The sequence below is a fragment of the Tachysurus vachellii genome, chromosome 22 (assembly GCF_030014155.1).
Source record: "Tachysurus vachellii isolate PV-2020 chromosome 22, HZAU_Pvac_v1, whole genome shotgun sequence".
NCBI lineage: Eukaryota > Metazoa > Chordata > Actinopteri > Siluriformes > Bagridae > Tachysurus > Tachysurus vachellii.
Window position 1 is genome coordinate 13,841,818 of NC_083481.1, and position 26,407 is coordinate 13,868,224.

At 39.3% G+C, this 26,407-nt stretch overlaps 1 protein-coding gene across 3 annotated transcripts in view; it reads right to left on the bottom strand.

The window, feature by feature from the left end:
- acap3b (ArfGAP with coiled-coil, ankyrin repeat and PH domains 3b) overlaps positions 1-26,407 on the bottom strand; it is a 47,769-nt gene extending 21,362 nt beyond the window's left edge. For all 3 annotated transcript variants that reach the window (XM_060858015.1, XM_060858014.1, XM_060858016.1), the window contains exons 1-4: positions 26,192-26,407; positions 3,848-3,905; positions 2,128-2,244; positions 1,836-1,889 (exon numbers count right to left, since the gene is read on the bottom strand). In XM_060858015.1, the coding sequence (XP_060713998.1) occupies positions 1,836-1,889; positions 2,128-2,244; positions 3,848-3,905; positions 26,192-26,238 (276 nt within the window). In that variant the 5' untranslated portion in view covers positions 26,239-26,407. The remainder of the gene's footprint in view (positions 1-1,835; positions 1,890-2,127; positions 2,245-3,847; positions 3,906-26,191) is intronic.

Here is a 26,407-nt window from a genome sequence, read left to right on the forward strand (position 1 = left end):
AAAGCCACACAGCTGTCATCGTCATCTGGACGCTTTGACCGACTCTAGAGAAAATCAAAGCACTGCGACTGTGTAAACACGTTACACATTCTCATAAAGGCTATGACCTGAAAACATCACGCCTACATGCCCGGCCCCAGGAATGCACCGTCTCCACCGCATCTCCACAAAACTATTTATCACAGGAATAAACTTGCTCCATAAAAGCTGCACAATGGTGGCAAAATCTCACAGGAAAATATGGTGCTAGGCTTGAAGGAAAGGATCAGCAGTTTTTGGCCTTGACAATTAAAAAGCCACAGGCCCTTTATACCCTAACCAAGGAATTTCCTCTGCTCCAGAAAGCCAGTCATCTCTGCTGTGCTACAGGTACTCGCTCTGAGTGTGTGCAACAAAACAAGTTTTGATAAAAATTAATGATATGAGTTGATTTTGTGACTTTTTAGAAGAAACCCTGAAGCTCTCACTGGAATCAGAATAAAAATGCTAAGTCATTTAAATCCAATATACAACCGCTTCCTCTGTCTTCATCTTCTTTTTTCATTCTCTCTGTCTCATGTGTTGTTTTTCTGATTATATCAGCTCTCAAAAACAGGAAAAGCACTTTCTCTGTGTCAGCAATATACCCCATATCTGACTTCCAGGTTAAGGGATTAAATAGCTTTCCTCCATGTGACTTTCACTCGATCTTGTCATACAAATAAAACCTTGATAAATTGCTGAACATAAATGAAATATAATATTTTTTTTTATAAACTCCATTAAGATACACTGCGACTGTGATCACTAATGCATTCAGGGTCGAAGAATCAGCTTCAGTGACACAAATCTGACCTCAAATTTACAGACAAAGTTTACTCCAGTTCACCAAATCCAGCCACAAGCTACCTTAGGTTAAAAAAAACAAAAAATCTATTTCACATTCATTTCCTCTATTTCAATTTGCTCTATCAGCCAAGACATGTTTGCTGTCTTGATGTTCAGCAAGAAGTTACTTCAGTTAAATCAAAATCTTTTATCTTACTATGTCATACTGTGTGTCACACAAACGTTTAATGTTATCCCATCCCCTAGGCTCGATCTCCCAAAGCTGGAAGAAAGAATTATATAAGAATCGGTAAATCCATTCTTTCCTTCATCTTCAATAAGCTGTCTATCCAGCTGGATTCGGATAAAGCCTATCCCTAAAACATCAGGATTGTGAGGTGGGAAAACACTCTGGAGGGGACAACAGCATCACATATACACACAGATTTACTCCTGGGAACAATTTAGCAATCTCCATACTGATATAGTACGGGAGGTGGGAAGAAACCGGAGAACCAGGATGAAACCCACAAGGACACAGAGAGAACATGGTAAAATCAGAGACGATGAGCCGACATCAGGACTGAACCGGGGAGCTGTTTATGTGGAAAAAGTATATTTGAGAAAATTTGGGTGTAAAATATTTATGGGTAAGATAAGATACTCATAGAGTCAGAGGTACTGCTCAAACACACACTACTTCTATAGCAGCATAAAATAAAAGAGAAGCATATGGAATACATCAGGCGGAGGTGATGTGAAACACCGCATGTAATGAAATTAGGCTTTTCGGGGGTTAAATTTCAGCCCAAGCATCATGGTTTCACAGTAAAGCACCCTGGAGACATGCTCGCCTCACAGGAAATGATGGACCATTAGGCCATTCGGACCATGGGAGCATGCTGTCATAGGAACCATATGCCTTAGGAACATACTGTATATATGTATGTATGACATATACAGTATATTATTTAATTAAGGACGCATGTGTGCGCGTTGTGGCAACCAAAGAAGCAGAGATGCCTCACCATGTGGTAGTTAACGATTTCCTGAAGGCTCTCTCCGCATTTCTCCAGAAACTCCTGCAAAATACATACAAATAGATCCACAAAATTATACACCCTCTCAGGACGAGCCAAATTAAATCGTAGACGTAGGCCATCATAAGCATCATGAGCTAAAACTATTATCTCCGCTCAGATAGGTGTTGTCCTGACAGTCACAAGAATATCTCTGACAGCCAGTTTCATAAGTTTATTTGATCTCGGATTTATTTATTTATTTTACAGCTGTTCCAGTTTGACTGAATACAAAACTTACAGAGATCATTTCCTCCTTGCAGTGCTGCGAGAGATCTCGGATGCCGTTGATGAGGAGTTTATTAGCGCTGGTGTACGCCCGGCCAGCCTCGATCATCCCGCTGCACAGCTTCACCAGCTGATGGAGAGAAAGAATGAGAGAGAGAGAGAGAGAGAGAGAGAGAGACATCTGATGTCACAAGGTTGAACGTTAAGCTGTTAGCTGAGAAGGAGAAGTAGGGACCATGCTGAAATTATAACCTTCCTAAATGTGTTTGCTCCTTGATCAACCTGCAATTATCACCTCCCACCTCACATAAACACAAACCGGTCGATGCTGCAAGGTGCAAGACTGCAGTGTGGGTTACTAGACACATATACACACACACAGCAGGATGTGCTGTTCACACACACAGGTCATGCCAATTAAATTCTACTGTTACAGTAATGAGTATATTAGCTGTTGAGGATTAAGTTCCTTTCAGGTTTGAGGGTTAGTAGTTTTTTGGGTTTTTTTGGAAGTCTTCAGTGTCACTACTTCGTAACACTCACAGGTAAACGTCTTCCTTTGAGGTTTTTTGAATCATGAAAGCCTTTAGAATGAAGGATTATGCAATAACGATATAAGCTATGTTTTTTTTTGTCTTACTAACTTTATAAGAGAGCTCTGTCATAAAATAATCGCTGCTATAATGTACGTTATAAGAGGTACCTACTATAAACAGCTAAAACATACGATGTGTCATGCTTTAATAAAAAAATTAAAAATAATATCTGGAAAATAATCAACTCTATCTCTCATTGTCATTATTTTCTGTTTAGTCTATCCTTTTTTTTTTTATGTAACGAAGCAGTTCAACTTTGTTATTTTGGTCGTAGAAATGAATCAGATGTTGTATTGTGTGTTTTTTGTATGTATCCATTGATTTTTTTATGTTTAATGAGTTAAAAAACATCAGTGCAACAAAACCCTGTATCTGTTTATCATGATATAGGGCTCCTGCCTTATGTATGTTTACAGCATCTTCATAAAAAATGAGCAGCATGACAGCATCCCGATGTGACGATTTTGCCTCTAAATGATGGACATCTTAACATGGACGCAAGCAACCATTTACTTTGAATGTCACCGCCTGCAATCCCTATACATTCTCCTTCTTATAGGGCCATAAATTAATAAGATGGACGCAGGATATCGGAAAGCTCTCAGTGCGGCACTTGTCTCTTTGCAATACAAAACGAAGCCGCTGCGGAGTCGCTCTAATCGCGTTAGCGGGAAACTGGAGCGTATACGACATGACGCACATGCATGTACGCTCTTGGATGTGTCAGCGAGGAGTATGAGAATGCTGAAAAGACTGAGAAAAAGAAGACAGGAATAAATAAGAAGGAATAAATAAAGGACAGGAAAGAATAGCTAGATCTTTCAGTTCATGACACGTGCATGGCTTAGGTTATGTGTAGATCTGTGTAATCAGGATTTACTCTGACGACAGCTCTCCGAGATGAAGACCCGAAGCCCACTGGTGTTTCTAACCCGTCGCTCTTCTGATCCACGCTAAGCTGCTACAATTTGAGCTAGGATTTAAATCCTGCATGACTCTGTGCCTTTACAAATCTGATAATATCACACACAGTGCCATGCTTTTCATTTCCTAACGCTTCAACAAGATCCAATCCATTTTGAGATAAGGGAACATGGTGTGTTAAGCAAAAGCCAAGATATTTCTAATCTCACGTGCCTTGTCAAGTTTGGCCTCGACGTCCACCACATCTGTCTCCACCTCATCGATGTTTGCTCTGGAAGGGAAAAATAAAGACACACATTCTTGTTAGGCATCATCATGATACTGAGAAACAGCTGTAGCCCTGTGAGGCCCTGCTTAATTTACTGTGATCACAGTTTAGCAGTAAAAATCTTTAAATAATATGAAGTGATGATGAGTCATATTGAGACTCGCAACATGTGGCTGCTTGAGAAGAGAAGAGAAGAGAAGAGAAGAGAAGAGAAGAGAAGAGAAGAGAAGAGAAGAGAAGAGAAGAGAAGAAATAGGAGATGATGAAAGTAGAGAAGAGATAATTAAAGAAAAGAAGAGAAGAGTAGAAATAGGAGACAAGAAGAGAAGGGAAGAGAAGAGAACAGAAGAGAAGAGACAAGAAGAGAAAGAGAGGAGGCAAAAATAAGAGAAGAGAAGAGAAGAGAAGAGAAGAAATAGGAGATGATGAAAGTAGTAGAGAGAAGAAGAGAAGATAGAAGAACAGAAGAGTAAAAAAAAGAAGAGGAGAGAAGAGAAGAGTAGAGAAAGAAAAGAAAAGAAGAGAAAAGAGAAGAGAAAAGAAGAGAAGAGAAAAGAAGAGAAGAGTTGATGACCCCATATCTCCTCCTATAGAGTGCAGTAGTATAATTAGAGCTATAGAGCTACAAGAATTAGACCTAACGGTGACATGCACACAAATACAATACAGTTTCAGTGTCTGCTGCTCATTTTGCCTTGTTCATGTAGTAATTAATAAAAGCTTAATAAACTCAGAGCACATAATAGTAAGCATTCTATATAACACTAGAGAAAAAAACAAACAGCTCAGCTCAGACTCTACACTGTGCATCTGACTCCAGACTGAAGTGAATTCCTCAGCTTTCAGTAGCTACCAAACACAAAACATCACCACATGAGCTAACATGAGTCAGTAGCTTCCCACTGTAAGCATGCGGTTCAACATAATTAATATCAGTTGATGTTCAGAGCAGTTTGAGCTCGATGGATAACTCTCTGGAGTTCATGTTTAGAAGACTGTTAGAGACGTTATTTGGCTGCTGACTGCTCAGCTGTATGCTGGTGTTGAAAAGCGTCCTGTCTCGAGCGGAAAAAAGACGTCCACCGAATAAATAAGAATGTTCTCGTACCGATTCCATTCAGCAGAACGTTTGTGAATGGATCATAACATGTACTGTATATATGACAGATATGGGGAATCTGTTCTGAAGCTGAACGGCTGACATCAACACAATGGATTTAAATGTATCTAGAAGCCTATTGGTCTCCTTTGAGGCAACTTTAGCCCAATGGACAAAATGCTAATGGAGCCTAACACTAACCAAACAGAATGTCTGATGCTATATATATATATCCAATATTAGACCAAACCTCAGTTTTACTACCTTGGTTTGAACTAACACAAAACACAGATGTACCGCTGTCAAGAAGAAAAACAGGTGAAAGCTCCATGTTTCCATTTTATGACAGACTTTATGTGGGAGTTTGTTTACTCTCTGTTCCTGTTGAGTGTTTAGCTTGACCCAAGTTCTTGGCTAATGTTCTTAATGACGACTTTAGCATGAATATGTGATACCAATAATGTTGAATTAGACTGATATATCATTACCTGATGATTTTACCAATTTTTATTTTTACCGTTTGTATTTATGTAAAAGAGTCTGTGATTTTTTTCTATTTTTGTTGCAGATATTGCCTGTGTGATTTATGAAATAATTTACTTGGAAGCTCAGCTCTGATTTATTATTATTATTATTATTATTATTATTATTATTATTATTATTAGACTATTAAGCGTTAACTTACGCTGTAATGTAGCAATAGTGGTAAAATGTTGATTACTATGGTTTAGGATCATTGCTGTTCTAATGAAGGGAAATGGATTCACAAAGACTTACAGAGGTAGAGGAGATTATTGATCAAATCACACCAAATGTTGTGTGTGTCTGTGCAGCTTCTGGTTATCTGAACAATGGACCTATTTTACAGTTAACAGGAACATTGACTACTTCTTCCCCTTTCGCATTTTTCATACAAACGGCTGTGACACCCTCTGATGTAATCACTCCAGCTCTGAGGCGAGAGATCAAGTGAAGTCACAGCTGTCCTGAATACATATGGACACACACACACACACAAAACACTTACAAAATGAAGGATCATGTGCACTCAGGGGACGGCTTGTATGGCAACCCTAAAGGCCACGGTGGTGTTAGTGGGTGTGTTGTTACTGCTAAGTGCACTTATAAAGTCAAGACCAATCAATAATCCTCAGTTAATTCTCCTCAGCTTAATTGTGTAAGTTTTATTACTTTCAGTTTATGCATAGTATACTTACCCTAACCCTCTACCGCTTCCCCATTAGAAAAGAAACACATATTTGTCAGGCTGCATGAATTTACATAGCAGACCCTACAGCAATAAATCCATTTAAGCACAGTTTAAATACCTATTGTGTGCATTTAAGTGCTATGCATAACTGCACGGTTGGGTACAGAGGTTATGGCACGGCCCTTTCCTCCTGAGTGCACTAATTATCAACACAGCATGGATTCATTAAACAAAAGTCAAGACTCAAGGTTCAACTTCTAACCCTCAGAGGAAATCTCACTAGTGGAAGTGTATGGAACATAATACTCGTACGTAAAGGCAATAATTCCTTCCAGGCAAAAGATGTCTCTGGGGAAAGGGTGAGTAAACATATTTCTTGTAATGGAGGTGTGGTATTGACAGCGGAGCGGCTGTTTGGGTTATTCCCCAGCCAAATCCTGCATGATCTAGGCTAAGATGCTAGAAACGTGCTGCTGTACTGCAAAAAAAAAATTATGATAAAGGCTTGTCTCCAAGCTCAAGTGGGATTTTGTGGTCGTGGCCCTTGTCGGGTTTAGCTTTGACATCCGAGACAGCTGAGAATGAGAAAGAAAAGCAGCCTGGAATGCGACGCGACTTGTCAGTTTTGAGATGAGGCTGCACGGACATCGCATTCCTGTGATTTTCACCTGACTATAGCGTAGACAGCTGAGCTGAAAAGACCTCCCTGAATCTCAAAATGTCATGTAGAGATCTCTTCAAACAAGTTGACTCATGATAGGTCGAATGAAACGCGATAGCACTGTATACCATCCGAGAGCTCGGTTCTCTAACGCTGATCTGCACCAGCTGTTGGCTGAACCATACTGATCATATTTCACAATTATGACCTGCTGTAACGTTACGATGTCACCCATACCATTACGCATTAACATCTGTATGAGAAACTAGCCAGAAAAATGAAAATAAAACAGATGAGAATGATGGTGGTAATCATAGGCAAAGGATTTCTTGATTGCATTTCTGCTTCAGCAGCACTGAAAAACCTTCTGGCCATCTGAGAACTATTCTTAGCCCCACGTGTTTCTACCACACGGTGTTTTTCCAGCTCATCTCAGGCCAAAGCTGGCATACTGGCTCAAACCTGCTAAATCAGACACTCACTACACTCCATACAACCATAATACAATTCTCACAATGCAATTCTCTTAAAAATAATATTTCAAAAAGCTCTATAATGCAACTGAACATTGCCGATATAAATCCTTTATATTATATTCTCAGTTTTTAAAATGATTGGTACCCTGTATGAAAATAAAAGATATTTCAATACATTTCCCTAACATATGCATTTCATTATTCGAGCCTACTGTATATAGCATTTCTTTTGCTTATCTTATATTATCGCAGGCGGGTTAGTAAATTTGCCGCATAAATATTTGAGAGAAATGATTACTATTTAAACCGAGACAAGTATGATTTTATGTTGTTTTATACAATAATGCCAAGAATCCGACAATTTCATACAATGAACTGGGAAAAAAAAAAACTAAATCAATTTTCTTAAGGCTCAGTTAACATTTTATATTGCAAACTGCAAGAATTTGTTCCATCATCATCATCATCATCATCATCTAATAAACACTCTGAAAAAACATTGTCCTATTGATAATTACACATTACAAATCAGTCACCTTTTTTGGCCTCTTTGTGAAACAAGAAGTGGTCACTAAATTATTCTACTTATCTACTCTGTTGTTGTGACCATTGTTTATTTTTATGGTTCCTAAAAGGCCCTGACTAGCGTGTTTTTTTAGGCTGTTAGAGGAAAAGCAAAGTGTTCATGTGTGCTTACCCGGATAAGAATGATATCCGACCTTCTGTTAGAAAAACATTTTGCATATAAAGCAAACAATTTACTCGTGCTTTTGCAATTTCTGTTTAGAAAAGACTACACAACTAAACCCCTACTCTTTCCACTTAATTAATTTGGCTCCATGTCCTTGACCCTTTTTAAACTGAACACACACTCGCTATTTATTACCCCTGCCCCAGGCAAAAGCTGACCTTTAAATCCACCCAGAAATTCATTGTGCCAGTGCCAAAATGCATATATCCTATACATCCTCCTTACTGGGAATACTGGGAAGCTGCACTGGCAGAGGCCGAAGGAAGAGCACCTGCATGTGGTTAAAATGCTGCGTTGTCTCAGCACATTCCCGCATCTGTGCGGCCCCTGGAACACGGACAAAGCCCAGGCTGTTAGTAAACGACCTCAATTGGCTACAACAGCGGCTGATTTCTTCCGCCTGATGACTGGGGCCTTCAGGGAGATGGCTGTGCATTTTGCTGAACATCAATCTATATTCACATGTGTCTGCCCTTTACAGACTTCTCTTTATGAGCTGGCAAAACAAAAGCGAGTCCGTTTATGTTTAGGAAAAAAAAAACAAAAAAAAACAGAGAGAACAGAGGATCTCTTTTTTCTCAATAGGCAACACAAACTTGTTTAGAGAGAGAAGACTGACTGGTATAGCCAGTCAGCAAAGAGACAATGTACCGCCAGTATTTGCAGTCCACACTTTGTTTTGTAAGGTTTACTGTCCAGTTGTTCAGCACTCTCTTAAAAAGCTCTATTGTAAAGGTGGTGTTTAGAGCCACGAATCTAAACACGTGACTACAAATAAGACGTAAGATCATTGTCACTGTGTGGTAAGGAGCACCGGAATTGAGGTAGGGTCAGGTGTGTGTTCAAGCGAGAGTTTTGTCAAGCACTGGTTGTAAGCAGGAGGAGGAGTGGCAGAGAATCAGAGAGTAATGAGTGAATGAGTGGTTACACCTGTGTAAGATGTAGGGTTGAATATGAAGTATATATATATATAAGCCGTCTTGCTGCTGCGAGTGTCTGTGACCTGCGACAGGGAGAGCTGAACCCCAAGGTTTTTACAGCATGATGCTGCACTTTCCAATCAATGTCTGCCGAACTCCTCTTGGTCCTATAAAAACCCATGTTACATTCACCTACAGGTTTTCAATCTATACTTTAGGGATACGAATAACTTAAAAACCTGACAGAACCATTGAATCTTCTGACCCCTTGTGTGAATATCACTTGGATGTGTGAATCTGTAACAGAGTTTTCCAATCTTTTCCAGCAAAGGGTTTCAATTCAACCAAGGAGAAGATTCAGAGCACATCTGATTCCACCTGTTCAATCTGTTCACCTCAGGTATGGCTTCAGCTTGGTTAGAATGAAAACTTGGCACCTCTTCTGGATAAGATAAATTGCAAACTGCAAAGAGACGTTCAAATTTGGCCAACGTAGAATCATTCTCTCTGTACCACTGACTGCACTTCAAGTGAATCAACTGTTAATCTCCTGAACGTTGCAGATGATACTACGCTCATCGGTCTCATCCAAGATGGCGATGAGTCTGCATACCGGCAGGAGGTGAAGCGGCTGGTTCTATGGTGCAGTCAGAACAGTCTGGAACTAAACACCCTCAAAACTGTGGAGATGATAGTGGACTTTAGGAAAGACCCCTCAACATTACTCAGCCCGGTGTCATCTGTGGAGGCCTTCAACTTTCTGGGCACTACCATTTCCCAAGACCTGCAATGGGAGTCCAACATAAACTCCATCATAAAAAAAAGCCCATTAGAGGATGTAATTTCTACGTCAATTAAGGACGTACGGTCTGCCACAGGAGCTGTTGATGCTGTTCTACACTGCAGTTATTGAATCTGTCCTGTACACATCCATCACCATCTGGTTTGGAGCAGCAATATAACAGGACCAGACTCCAACGCCCAGTAAAAACCACAGAAAAAATAATTGGTGCCAGCCTGCCCACTCCTTATGACTTGTACCATACAAGAACCAGAAAGCCAGGCAGGAAATATCACTACTGACCCTTCGCACCCTGGACACAACCTCTTTCAGCTCATCCCTTCTCTCAGGCGATACAGAACTTTGTTTACCAAAACCACCAGACACTGGAACAGTTTCTTTCCCCAGGCCCCTTATCACCCTGATTTACTCACCATAATTATATTCCCTGCTTCATATCTATAAGTACTGCATTATCAGAACTGTCAGTCATCACATCATCTGTATACGTTACACACACTACTGCTGCTGTATATTGTACAAAACTCTCACACTTTATGTACATAACTGATCAGTCATATACTCTGTATTCATATTTAATACTCATACTGTCTATTGTATCACATCATCTGTTTTGTCTTGTATAATCCAAGCTAAATGTATAGTGTAGTGTTATTTATGTCTGGACTTTTGAGAGTCACAAACAGCTGGAACCAAATTCCTTGTGTGTGTAAACACACTTGCCCAATAAACCTGATTCTGATTCAGTCAGTTGTGTTTGAACCATCCGAGTGTCAAGAGTATCCGAGTATCACGTCTTACATATTGCTCAATCGTTTAGGAATTCCTGTGAGATCCTAGAGTTCAACTATATTAACCGGTCGAATCGCCATCTCAACAGTAGTAATGCGCCATGCAGAACTTTTGTTTATTTCATTTAGCTGTTCATACAGTGACTTGGAAGGACAATAAAACACACCGTAGCTGTCACGAGGTTGGACAAAGGCGAGTGAGGATCCAAATGCAGTTTTAGATTTTACTTAAACCAAAACAAGAAACAGGTAATACAAACAAGCAAACAAACAGGCAGGCAGGCAAAACAGAGCAGAATACAGAGCAGACAGGAGACCGGAACATCCACAACATACATACAAGCACAATGCAATAACGACCAACAAAAGGGAAGTGAACACACAGAGTATAAATAACAGACAAGAACCAATCACAGAGCAGAACCAATTAGAGACAAAGACAAGACACCTGAAGGAGAGAAGGAGTACAATTAATGTCCATGGAAACCAAAGAGTGGGCGGAGCAAACAATTAACCACAGGAAAAGACAGCAGACAGAAACAGGACAGAAACACAGACAGACTCATTACAGAAGCATGTATTACAGTACAACAGCAGCATGTTAGAATTTCCTGTTAAACCTCGGATACAAAAATGGCCTCTGAATGTGAATATTTTTTGAAAAAAACAAAAACAAAACAAAAAAAACATCATTTAGTAAGAAGAGGACTTCAAAGTCTTTAGCTGAAGGTCTGAAAATAGTATTTGTGCAAAGTGGATTCAAAAATATCACTGCCTCTGCATATTTTAAATGTCTCATCCCCCAACATCTATTTCAGGACACAAAAACAGTATTTGAGCAAGAACAGGAAAGAATCAGTCCAAGCAAATGAACAATTTTGAGTTGGTTACTAACATGCGCAGGTATTAAACCTCTCTTAAGAGTTATTTAAAAACCATGTTAGGTATTTTTGATACAGATATCAAAAGAGTGTCTTTTCCCCTAGTGTTACAGGAACAAAGCTGAATCAGAGAATAATATTTGTAAAATATAAGCACTGTTGTTTCCTCCAGAGTTACACAGGCCAGGTTGAGTGAACAGTACCCATTTCCTTCCAAATGGCTAGTGATCAGACATGTGGTTCTTTTATTCCCTTACAATAAACAAAAATCATGTGAATGGAGGAAACGGATAGAAGTCAGCCAAAGACTTTTCCAAAGAAGATTATTTGCTGATTTGTGTCTTTACAGAGTAAACGGGTTGCAGACCTCTTCATGTGGAACAAACACATTTGCTCTGAAATGTCCCTTTAAATGTTTTAACACTTGCAGACATCACTTCAAGAATGAAGTTAGCATGGAAATTAATTAGGATTAAAGATTAGCCTCAAGGGAATTTAACATAGAGACATCACTGTAGGGTATAAATTTGTCCAGTGTTCCTGGCATATGCCCAGGTTTCATCGTGACCCTGATCTGGATAAAGAGCTTAAAGATGAAAGAATGAATGAATGACTGAAAAGCATTCACTGTAAAACTATATTTATAGATGTTGTATTATTCCGACATCAAAGCAGCATCATGTCGATGTGCGTCACACCTCCCGATTTCACTTCCTCCCACAAGGTGCAATTTTCAGAGCCGGAATCTCCGTCATAGGATAATGACAGGGATTTGACCCACGTTCCTTAGCAAGAAGCTGGGAGTCTCCCTGCTGTTTGGATTGCACGCAAACTACAGCATGCTAACCACTTCAGGCTATATGGTACGGTATAGAGAAGCCATAACAGCTGTTTCTCTTACACTGTAAAAGATTAGTGTAGTTGAATACCATAAAGCATACAGACTGAAAAATGAGTTTGTAGTTTGCCATCCATCATCTAGTCTCCACTATATTCAGGCCAGGTCCAGGGTTAAGACAATAATGTGTTTGTCATCCATCTCAGAGGTGGAGGATGAGAAACAAAAAAAAAAAAGGCATGAGATCATTATGGTGCATAGCTTTCATCATGGTGGAGCTCGGTGTCATCCATCAGCTATGACTCGGTGCATGTACAGTGAGCGTGGGGTAAATACAGACATTCTGATGAGTTCCTGCACTTTTCTTAAATACGAAAATAGCTGCAAAGCCAAACATTCTTGTCAAACATTCCCACTGTCCTTAACTATCCTCCCAGTCCTGGTTCCTGTACCTAATCTTAAATGAGAACCTTCAGGGTTATAAGTGACGTTACTCTCCATCTCCGGCTGTAGTGAAAATAGAATGGAATAAACGAGAGATGAGAAAGTGACATGGCCCAAAGGTGATTCACAAAATGGCTCCCTCAGGAGCGGCATATTTACATGAGGGATATTTGGAAGAAAAAGCTGACCGAAGTGCTCAGGCGCTGATCGTGTTGAGAAGCTAAGTCTGGTTTGTTTTGGCCTCAGACATTTCCCTAGTAAACTGAAAGGGGGAGAAAATAGCACCTTTTTCCCAAAGTCAGATGAAGAACCGAGCCAAGAAAGAAGTCTTGTTCTCACGGCATGATTTGTAGTACATAACGATAAACCTCTACGCTCGTATCAAATTAACAGTCATTAAAAGTCATCTTTTCCATCTGAACGTCTACTTGTTCATTGGTTTATTCACACTTTAGAGAGTAGTAGTATGCTACAGCTGCTTTGCCATCACATGACATGCTGTGTAAGGTCATGAGCTGGCTGTTTTGTAATCGCTGCGACAAGACGCATTCCTTTCCTTTCTGAAATGCAGCGTTCCTACAGTGAGACATGCAGCTGAAATCCTCACTATGGTTTCCTTACATAAGAGAACTTGAACGCGTTAAAACATCCAGAAATATTTGTGCAAGCTTATTTGTGATTTCTGCCAGATCTCAGCTCTAAATTGGACAGATTCGAATTCCTTCATCTTAGTCCTGAGAACATTTTTTTGCTATGGCTTTGGCTATGCTTTTGGATTAAAGCATATATGCTTTATGCTTTTGGATTGCATTGCTACATGCAAAATCACCATGCATGCTTATGGACAGAAAGAAAATCCTTATTGTTATTTTGTGGAACCAAAATCTGCTCTAAAATCCTGTCTTCAGATTACAAAATTAAACGTACCAATATACTAAGGTCTTGTTTTTGTTTGTTCAAGCTTATTTTATGTAGAATGTACACATTCCTTCGAATAGATCTTCAGTGTATAATCTGACAGTGAGAAAACCTTACCAGACATTCTCTTATAGATGTATTGAGATCCTGTCGTACAGCGTGATAAATAATGATCTCAAAACAACACTGAAATTGCACAAAGCATTTACTTTGTTAATGCACCGGCCAGATGTGTGTGTAATTTAATTGCACATCGGTCTCTTTGTGTTTGAGTCAAATTAAGCACTTGAGAGTCCGGATGCTCTCCAGACAAGCGTATTTTACAAGATGACCAATGAACCAGAATTTCCCATAGTTTATACAAGATGGATCTTCCCCAACTCCACACTGATGGCCAACATATACAGCAAAAAAAAAAAAAAGGCAGAGCACACTCTTTAGCCCACGTAAATAAGCTGACGGCCAACAATTTGCATTAGCCACCCAATTTGTATTTATGACATTTGAATGATCAAGGCTGATCCAGGATCTGCTGAGAAAGTGAATATTCATGAAGCCAGGCAGTCACGACTGGGCATCATTTATACATTTCATCCTCTACTGCTAATAGAATCTGTCAAAGGCTCAAGGAGGCTTTTTAATCCAATTCTAGTGTTGCCTCTGGCAGTGGTTAGTCCTTTAAATAGAACAAGGCATCAGGAGAAAACTGAGGATGTTGCTCATATGGCGTAGCAGTACCATAACTCTGCACCGTATACACATCGCATAAAGGTGGCTGCTTATGTACTGTAGGAAAGTGTGTGCTGAGGTCTCGGTTACATTTTCCAAACCACTACGCTGCAGTTTTCAATGTGCTGATTAACTCATCCAAAACTAAACAGTAATTACCAGCTGATGCCAAACACAAGGGATAACATAAAAAAATATTAGAACGGTATTTTAACACGTTCCAGAGCTACAGGAATGAAAAAGCTAACAGCAGGACATTGAAAACGCACCAAAAAAAATGCACGAGTTGTCATCATCATGGCCCACCCGTGTAGCACTTTCACTCTGAACACACGCCCGAGACCTGTGGTTTCTGCTCCATATGAGACCAATAACATGTCCATGATGAGAGAGAGAGAAAGAGAGAGACTCCATTGTGATTTTGACTGCTCAGCATTACAACAGAAGGTCCTACTGTACATCGTCACCTCAAACTAACTAGTGTATTTGTAATGTTTCTTTAGATTAATTCAGCCTCTTACTCCAAACAAAAGAAAAAGGATTATGTTATGTTGATTAATCCTGATTCATATACTGTAGTATAGTACCTCATATAGTCCCAAGCTTGTTCACGCACAGATGATTTGCATTTAGCGATGGCCATAAAAAGGAAAAAATGTCTAAATGAAGAGTAAACTGTGTAGAGTAAAGTTCTCCTTTTATACAGACATCATTTGTCCTAGTTGAAGAGCTAGTCAGAGTTGCTTGAATAGGGATTTGTTTTAGATCGCCATCTTTGTAAGAGATTCATCTGTAAAAATACCCGGCAAATTTTCTCAAATTTAGATTACACTATACGACGTATTCATGATTAACGTGGCCCGTTGATAGGAAAAAGAAAGAGAGAGAAAGACAAAGACAAAGACCTGCTTATATCTATACAGGTAGGACATCATCACATGGAACATTCCTAATCTTCAACCAAATATTAAACATCACTCTCTGTACAGTCATGAACCCATTACCACAACTAAGAAGAATGTCAGGAGAAACGCTCACACCAGGCCTTTGTCTTAATCCTGAGAAAGAAAGACAGACCGGAGCCCTTGGGTTATACTGCCACTGTCTTATCGATGCAATTCTCTGTGAATCCAACATAGAGCTCGATGTCAAACAAAACCAGTTCTCCAAAAGACACAAACATAAGCAACTGCCTGAAAAAAGGGAGTATTGGCCATCATAAGAGGACTCTATAGAGTTCAGGATTGCTGGATCTATGGCTAATTGTCTTGGCGGGGGTTGTTGTGCTTGGCAGAAGGAGCTGGAGCAAAAAGATAAGCCTAAACATGTAGCTCCAGCAAAGGGATAAAAAAAAAAGACAAAACCAGACAGAAAAACAGAAGGAGAAACTTTTGGGTTTCTTTCCAGGTTCTCTCTAAACAGTCCAAGCCTGGAGTCTTTCTCACACAAAACGAGAACAGAACAGAACAGAACTCAGGGAGTCGACTTCTTGACTCAACCCTCATTGTCCTCCATGAACAGTGCGATCCGGAACGTTTAATTGAGTCATCGCTTGGAACGGATAGCAATCACACCCATCTTGTTTTTCGCCGATTCCGTCTCGCGATGACACACAGAGGATGGCGGCACAAATAGGTGCCGCATTTGTTCTACACCTTAAAGCGATAACAAAACCGAATCTTTTATTCAAAGCGGCTATAATTTGTTCGATTGCGCTGCTTTTATGCCAAGTCACTATCGTGCAACATGTGCTCAGAGGAACAACTCTGTAGAGGCTCTGCTTAGCTGTGTTTCAGAGCGATTACGCAAACGCAGATTTATCATACTACTGGGAGCTGAATGTTTAAAAAAAAACATACAGATGTTCTCAAGGAAGGATCTTATGTAGCAGGGGAAATATGTGAACTTTTTTTTTTCAACAGGAAATGAAGGGTCAGAATGTTCACAGCTGTATGTAAGCTGTATAGGCGAGAACGTGGATAGAGCTGCACATGGGGAAGGTTAGGAAGGCCACCGCTTCATAAAGCACAATACCAGAAATGTGATGTGATTAAAATGGCCCGAGACTTCAGACCATCACGGTCTTTGTGCTCAAGTTTGAAATGTCAGCCCAATAAAAATCACTGAAGTCTTGGAAGAAAATAAAAGAGATGGTGGAGAAAATAAACATAATGAGCACTGTTGTTGTCCAGACCTCAGGGGGTGCTTTAAGTCAAGATTGGATGTGGAAAGGGAAATGAAGAGTCAGAGAGAGAGAGAGAGAGAGAGAGAGAGAGAGAGAGAAAGAGGAAGAGATGTAAAGGAATCACATAAGTCAGAGTAAAGATTTTGAGAGGTTCCTCTGGGCAGGTTTACACAAACACACAGGGTGGTCTCTAATATACTATGTAATCTGTAAAAGACAGAAGTTAACCCTTATAAGATCATGTTTGTGAGCTACCAGTATGTTCGTCTAGGAGATAGAATGAACAGATGATGCATCGTTACCATCTCGATCCTGTATTCATTCAAATCCAAAACTTAAGTAAAAGTAGAAGATAAGTAGAACGGTCCAAGACAGGAATTTTCAATAGCATCGAATCCACATTTAAACACAAGCACCCGCATTTGAACCTGAAAAAATCGGGGATAGAAAACGAGGTCCAAACAAAAAAATTTTGTTTTTTTTCTTTGCGATCAAATGGAACATGTAGGTGTAATATAAAAGCAAGAGGTCATTTTCTTTTAAAAATAAAAAATAAAAATGACTAATATGATAATACTTTATACGGTTAAGAACTTTGCATCGCCTTGAACATCTAGCCTAAAATATAGAATATAGGCAAAATATTGCTGCATGTATAGTGCTATAGTAGTTGTACTGATCACTGCAAATTTGGATTTGATAAATGTACTTGAACTGCTGTCCTCCTATACAATACTATTAATTAGTAATGTCAGATTTATGTTAATATCAGGCTCATAAAGCATCGCATTACTTTTTGTTGAGTTTAAAGCCCGTATTGTGGTTACAAAATGAATACAGCATTAGAGAAATAAGGGACCTTGTGATGACTAAAGCTACATACATACATACTTTTTAAATCCACAGTCAGCATCACTTTAAAATGTATCTTCACCACAGTTCACAGTATACACTGAGAATGTGAAGAAGTCTTGGTCAGCGACTAGAAAGTTCACGACTAGAGCCAAGCTGCTGCTTTCTCCCAATGGTCAAGCTGTTAAGTTCACCATCATCCAGGTCTAGATCTGAAGTGAACCGACCCAAACTGGATGTGCTGTATACTAAGCATGCACTTCCTTCCTGCCTTGAGTCCATCCAAAAAAAAAAAGACAATATTTCAGCTGTTTGGATTTTCCAACACCGGCTCCCACCGGGTCGTGCTTTAGAGATGACTTGTTGAAAATTGATGGTCCTCCAGGCTGTGAAACATGTGCTTCGGAGAGGAAAAAGGGGATGTTATTTTATCTTCTGGGTCTCATGAAATCCTTCATTGTTGGATTTGTATTACGGAGCAGCTCTGAGAACTAAGGACTTCGGTGAGTTAGATGAAAATGTGTGAAATGTATCGAGAGCTTGCATATAAGTACTCGTTTTCACCAATTTTCTTGATAAACATTAGCTTTAACTCACGTTGCAATCATATATAAATCCACTTTGACTCTGTTTTATTAGATCAGATTAGTTCCAGGCTCTGAAACACGTCCATGCACATTTTTCCTCCAGCAGTCTTGCTCAAATAACTGAGCTGACAAACTATGGAGTCCGAACGACATGCACGATTACTACTCTTTTCTTTTCATTAGTTATTTCATTTGCCTAAATTTAACAACTGCCTTGCTTGGACTTTATTTACAACCATGACAATAAGTTCTAAATTGCAACAATTAAATTTATGTATTTAAACAGACCTAGACATCCCCCATTGGGCCTTGGTGAGAAAAGCAGGGCTGAGAACCGTCATTACTGCTGTTATTAATGGCAACGTTGAAGCTAGAAATATTTGCTGTTGTCATTTTAGCTCTAGGGTAATAAACAGACACATTGAAAGGTAAAAGAAGGATTCGCACTCATGCACATTCACACTGAGAGTGTCAGGATCATGATAAAGTAAATCGGAACTAACTTTATACTGAATTAACGACGTAAAATTTTTCTTTACTAAAAATAAACAAACAAACAAACAAACAAACAAATAAATAAAAAGTCTTGTCGATTAACGAAACCTCTGAACAGTTGTGTATACCTGTATTAGTTTCACCTGACATGATAAATCACTGATCAAATAAACTACCACAGTACAGCACACGAGCTCATTATAATAGACTGTTTCTATAGCAACGCTACGGTGTTTTTCGGGTTTGCCGTCAAACTAGGCTAGTTTATAAATACTCAACAGCCATTAAGATCTTACTATAGAGCAAATACTCAGAATTAAATCGAAGGAATGTCCACAAACAAAGGCAAAGTCTAAGCGCAAACATTTTCTATGATTCATAGAACTATTTCAGGGCAGACAGAACAGGTAATGACAGGGTTGCCACTTAAAAGGACACCAAGGTCTAGTTTCATAGTAAATATTTGAAATGGAAGCTAATGACTTTCCACAAACAAAGGCAGAAGGTGGGTCTTTGATATTTACACCCATAATTGATAGAGCAGGAGGAGGATTACTGAATGGATTACTGAATTAATTGATTAGTTGGCTTTAATCAGCAATTGATTAGCTGGCTGCTGGACGGCTAATCGACGCTAAATGTCTCGCTGAACATTCTGCCCCGTTTCTTGATTACACCTAATGGAACAAGAAGATGAGACACAAAGGAAAAAGCCAGCACCTCCATCAATACCATTACAGTACACTCTGACACATACTTACTGAACGTTTTGAAATTAAAACAAAGCAGCTAAGCAAGAACGGATCTGACACGACAGTCAGTGCTGAGCGTTACTTATCAATATTGATCTATTGATCATCCAGGATGATTAAGCAGTCAAAGAATCACAAAGAATCTGTCCTTTGTAATAAATCGTTCATGTGCTATGAGTATAACTGGTCCGGTTTTGGCATGACGTTGTTATCCGCAAAGGCGTAAACCGTTCGATGACCACATAAAGGCCTTAGACTAGACGATTAGAACAAATATTTCAAGCTTTCTGCAGAAGCCTCTCTGGGCTGCAGTTTGTAAGCTTTTCACATTAGTAAGTAAAACATCACTAAGCTGGATGATTCAGATGTACGCCACATGTTGCCTATTTAGCCTTCCTCATATTTCACTGATACATTTGCGGCCAAAAAAGAAACAACAAAGGAAACATTGCAGAGGCCTGCATGCAATATGGCTGCACTCTAAACAGCAACACATTTCTCTGATGCGCCACTGCCAGAACAGCCAACACCGGCAGTGCGAACAGCTTGACAAGCAAACCCAGTCATTTTGGGTTTTGGGAACTGCAAACGTTCTCTTTACCATGCTGCCAGTCTCTCTAACCATCTTCCCTAAGGCTTCTTGGTCATGCTAAAAATGTGCAAATGTGATGTAAGTGAACGCTCCAACATTCTGAAAAAGCCTGAGGGCTTTCAGAGGGATTTGAGACAAAATTCTTTTATAAGAGCTTCGGATCCTTGGGCTGTCTTGTGATTTATACAAAACTAGTGATTAACCCTTAAGGGTTTGTTTAACAGCAGAGAAAACGGGTGATTTCCACTGATTGAATGCAGTCTTTCTAGACTGTGGAAAGGAAAAAATAGATATTCACAAAGTTTGCGATGAATGACAGGTTGTTTCTTCTTGAAAAATAGATTTAGGGTTTAAAATTCAAATAAGCTGCTGTATTTTGGCGTTTTAGTCAAGCCAGGTCATTTGTAAACCTTAATGACATGGGGAGTATTCATTCTGTTAAGACTACAGAAAACTTAGAGGCAATTTGTCGACATCAAGCGTGAGCAAACAGCTCCAGATGGTGAATGGACACTGCTTGGGGTTTGGAGAATGACTCATGGGTGTAGTATATACATGCACATATTTCAGATTAAAACCTTTCAGAGGTCAAAAATGCAACAGAGCATTTATCAAGAGTGCTAATTGTACTTGACACGGACGACCACACAGGAGTAACTTTCAAAGAGCCTAGACAAAACAATATCGTAATCAAAACAGTCCAAGCTTGCCAGATTTTGTTCAACTCCACTGACAGGCCATTCGAGAACTTTTCATCCTGGAGTCTTGAAGAGCAGATGCTCAGTTCTCGCTAACACGTCATCGTTGTTTAAATAAAAGCAGTCCACCGTTTCAAAAAGGCTTTTTAGCAAACTGCTTTGTGTTTCGAAAGGAAACACATCAAACCAATGTGGGCCAAGAAAACACGCTTTTCTCTTTTTCTGTTTTAATTCACTGTCTAAATCAGTGATTGCAAAGTTAAATCACAAGTCCATCATCCTCTTATAAGATGATTCCTCAGAAAAACAAATCCAAGCCCTTTTTAACCATAATGGACCAAGCTTCCATTTTGTAGGCATCACCACAGGCCTTATCTTTCTCAGAGGATAATAAAACCCATCAATAGGAGACCTCTGAACTTAGAAATGACCTCATCTCGGAATTCAATCCATGCAAACACATTATCCCCAGAGACCTGCAAGATTGAAATGGTTTTTAAGAAGCACACTGAACATAAAACACGCTATCAGCCTGGTCCTTACTGTTAGATGAAAAATACAAGATATTGCATTTTTTTCAACACAATTAAGATTGTCAGAAAAAAGGGAGGTATATATATATATATATATATATATATATATATATATATATATATATATATATATATATATATAGAGAGAGAGAGAGAGAGAGAGAGAGAGAGACTGGATAAGCCCTATTGTAATTACCCCATGACTAAAATGAAGATGATCTACAGCTTCTTCACTCTCTGTGATCACGTTACATGACTGACAGCTGGCATGAATCTACAGTCTGTGCTAGAATGAAATCAGCCCTAGTCTCACTCCATTGCTCCAAAGAGCATTGGTGCTTAAAATCCAAAACGATCCATTGGTTAACAGCAAACAAGGAAGATTGGGAGCCAAAACTAAAACCCTATCCTGTTGTCTGTTATTCTTTAAACAGCAGAGAGAGTTAGTCCTGCTAGCACACCTCTAAAAGTCACCCCGATCCATAATGCACTACAGCTAAATCCAAGACAGGAAGTGAAACGCTTAATACAATTGTGTCTTCTTCCTTCTTCAACAACGAGCCTTTCGATATGAAAATAAGAAGAGATGAGCTCATTCAACACATGCCCATAGTATGACCCACCTGACAAGCGGTTTTCTATATATACAAAGATAGAAAGGTGGGGAAAAAAGTACAGTACTCTGGTGTTGTGTGGGAGTCGAGACCCAGACGTCCTTTTCTCGTACAATCTACACTTTAAGTCTGGATTCATGCAGGGATTACCGTGTTATAACAGCCTGAATCTTAAAGACATGACATCATGAGCCTACTATTCCAGTTTCCCTGTGCTTTCTTAAGGGTCTATGTGAAATACACAGAGCTGGTATTGTTTAGCTAGAGGTAAAGGTAAGATTTGTGCGTAGTAGCGTGTTGCAACGAATGGCTCCGAGCCAGGTGTCAAGTCTCGCTGGATATTTGTGCTTCCTGAACTGTTTTCCAGTCCATATATGTTACGTCCAGAACGTGAGTGAATGCTGGACTTTTATAATGTCAGCTAAAAATGCTGGGTTCTTGCACCACATGCATCAAAACCAGGAATCTCATTATAAAATATGCGTACAATATTTTCCCTGAACCTTCCTTCCTGAACATACTAAAATATTAAAGCTCATTTTTTAGTAACTACTATTAATAATTAAGTAATTAACACTGAAACTAGTGACAAATGGTAGAGAGTGAGACACAGATCATCGTAAAATCCAACGCACGTGTGTGCGTCCAAAGACACCTAGTAAACGCCCACGTATCTTATATGGTGGGATACAATCAATATATTAATTAACCTTTCAATCATTACAGATTTTTAATTTGGATACTTCTGAATATAATCAGAAAAAGCATGGGTGAGCATTTACAAGCATTTCTCTTTGAGATTCCTGACTCAGACCTAAGCGTAGTGACTGTGAGTGAACATTAAGTGCACTTTAGTGACTTAACACCCAAATCTGGAGCACTAAATAGGCTAAACACTACTATTCCATCATCCCGGTGATGTGTCATCAACCTCGACTGATTATACAACGAGTGTCACGTTACTCGTGATGCTTTGAAGTTCTTAATGGCGTCAACATGAGGTGAGATACCCTGTGTTTGCTTGGCTGATGAATGATATACTGCTGAGAACTAAAAGCAGATATCAAATCAAGGGATATCACGTAGTATCTGATTGTGTCAATGTGGCTGTGGAAATCACTAGTCATCTCAGAGCTTAACACATGCAAATACACACATGGACACGCTTTCACACACTGTAGAGGGAGGCAGGCATCCACCTCCGACCCAGGAAGCCTGTTGCCATGGCTGCCAGTGATCACAAATCTACTTCTTTAGGTAGAACAAAATAACATGTTCTGCCTCATTCAGTCTGATTTGTTCAGAAAAAGGTTCATCACCAAAAAAAAAATCATGATTTCTGAGGATTCTGAGGACACGACACACGGCTGATGAAATGAACTCGAATTAAAATGTGAAAATATGGAAAAATAAAAATGGAACAAAGGCAGAAAATAGACTTTGATGCATCAATAAAGCAACGATAATCAGGAACATAAATTCGAACTCACAGTCAAGTGGTCACATATGTAATAAATAATGTTCTCTGAACAAACAAAGTATCATCTACTATATGTATATACACAGTACTAAACACTACACATTCCTTGTGTGCGTTCCAGTGTGCCGTATAAGCAAGGACACCCATTAGAAACACATGTTGCTTTCCAGGGTCATGACCCGGTATCTGTCTGTTTCTCTGCACCGAAGCTGAATGGGAATATGTAAAGTGGTAATTTCCTGTAACCAGGGAACCAAACAGAAAGAATACAGACAGCAGGGCCGGTTAGTGAAAGCCTTAAGCCAAGACGTAAGAATGACAAGACACGCTCTCACCTTGCATTGACTAGAGAAGCCTGTTTGATCGGTTGTGCTTGCTATGAGTTCATGCTATGAGTTCATCAATCCTCTGAGAAAATCTTGCCTGGATTCGACATAAGCAGCATAATATCAGGTGATGAATATTGGCTTCTGGAGGCATTGTAGAGTGGAAAGGTCTCATTAAGTAGATTATGAAAAGGCATTAAAGGCGGATTGATTAGGCTCGGGTTGCGATTCTTTGTGAAGGCGGTAAAACACTGGCTCGGTCACTTTTGTTGAGGAAAGGTTGATGAAGGTCATTGGGTTGAAGACTGAATAGTGGTGATTTATGAAAGAAATGTGTGCGTGTGGATTGAGGGAAATGCAGCCTAATGAAAAGGTCATGCGACAGTCTAGCGTTGCTATATACTGTAGTTCATTTACATAACTGAAGAACTGAAGAAAGCGTGACAATAGCACTACTGTATTGGTGAATCAGTAGGAAATCTGTGTTAAGGATAAAGCGTTTGGAATACATATACTCAAAAACCTTTTATTAAAACCATTGCCGTAATTTACACAACCTGTTACACAACTACTTACTACTTATCTTGATAGCTTAAAAACAAACAAACAAACAAAAAAACAACATGAGGTCATTGTGATAATGAAATGAGTGAGTTCAGTAATGCAACGAACAACTAACTCCAGATGGATTGATTGCTGTTCGGTATCTAACCACCACATTTCATCCTTTGCTACACTTTACAGGCTCAGACCTGCAAGTGGAACTTTATACACCTCAAGCAGTTCAGGTGACAAGTAAGAAAAAACTTCCCGAACCATCTTTTCCGTCTCATTGCCCAATCTTAGCATGTTACACCAGTCTGAGGAACCGGCCTGTCTGTCACTTCCCACAAAAGATCCTAAAAATCCAAATCTGTTCAGTCCGATTGTAAATACGATAGAATCCATCGACGATTTGTACATAGTCTAATATTTTAATTCTCACAAAGTCATATGTAAAATGTTTGAAAAGAGAGGAAGCAGAAATGTAAATATTCCACTCATGATGCTTCCTCCTCATGAGCGATAGCAGACAAGTAATTAAAGCTGCCAAGAGTGAATATTTTGGGCCCATATCTCATTGTGAAGTAGAACAGAGAAAAGTGTCCGTTCGTGTGTGGTCTTTTATCCAGAAATAGATGCAAAGGAACGCCAATAAAAGAGCTTTTCCATTAAGCACACAAACTTGTAGGTTCATGTCAATGAAAAAGCAAAGGCATGTCATCTGTGGCGTCACTGACGTGATTGCAATTCATCTTAATGGTGACTCTGTGGCAAGGTCTTTTTCTCATAATGTGACCAGACTGAAGTCACCCATCTAGTCTCTGGTTTGTGGTACTTATGCATTAGATGAACAGAATGTTCTGGAGCTCAGCCTAGAGTGAGCACCTTCTCACGGCGAGCGATATGCACACAACCCCCTATCCCGTCACATGGCATTCAAAGATCTGCAGGGGGGAAGGTCACGCTTCCTGACATCACTCACAATCCTGAGAGATAGATCTACAGGGACGGTACCAAACCCCAATGTGCTTCAGTCACAGGAAATCAAGTATACTTACATCAGTGCTAGAAAAGGGAATTAGAAACACAACCAGCGTTTGATGGACGTCCCATGTAAAAAAGCAGGGAAAGTCTACAACATATGTTTATGGTATGCTAAAAAAAATGCCAGAAAAAAAGATATTAGGAAGCTTGTCTGAAACAGACAGATACCGGCTGATCTAGAATCACCATCAGTTCCCTACTTTGATAAAGACGTAAGCAGTGAAATCTGTTCCTAGATCAGTATTCTGTCTCTAAAAGGTTTCCTAAACAAAACAGTTGTCTGAGAAATATGAGCCGCGTATAACTCATACAAGTTTGGAAAAAAGCTCATAAATCAGAGCCTGATGCAATCATGACAGAAAGCATTTATGAAATAACGTACATGCAGTTACACAAAACTACAATTAGCTGTGAAATGTCATTAAGCCTGTGATGTCATAAACAAAGCACATCCTGTGAGAAAGGCATGATCAAGGTTAATACATGAAAAAAATATCAGTGAACAATTATCATCTTGTGATGATCAGCAGTAGGCTACTTTCTGAAAGTCTCTATCATATTCTTGTTATAACATTGTATTAATAAAGCTAATTAAGACATTAAGGCCACGCCCCCTTATGATGCTTCTAAAATACAAGCCACGCCCCCTGGGATGAATTCAATGTCACAAATCTGACAATAAGCTTCATAATGTTAGTTTTGTCTGAACTTCTTGTTCTACTTATAAGTTCTACGATTATTAAATGACATACAGTCGAAACTACAATACTGAGTGAAGATCAAGAAAGAAAAAAATGAAATAATATAATACTATTAATAATAACTATAAATACTATATAATAATAATAATAATAATAATAGTAATAATAATAATAATAACCTACTCAGCATTGGTCTGTATTTTCAGTGCATTGAGAAATGGCCATAACATGACTCTATTTTAAACACTGGTTCTTGATCTGAATGTCTGAATAAACATTTTTTAAACCACCACAAATGTTCAGTGTCCAACAGGCTTTGAGCTGCAGAGGGTTAGTTTAGTGAATTGACTCCGACTCGGTTTCTTACCTGAACCGGGGCGAGTCTTTAATGCACTCCTCAAAATCCACCGTCATGTTGGCTTTTTAATCCTAATTCAGTCAGAAACGTAAAAAACACATCTCAAACGCTGTTGTCCTTCACACAGATCGGGTAAAATGGTGAGCTCCGAGTCTCTGTAGCCCGCTGAATCACTGCCACTGACACACACATACACGCTGCTGCTCTGAATCGATACAGTTCAAT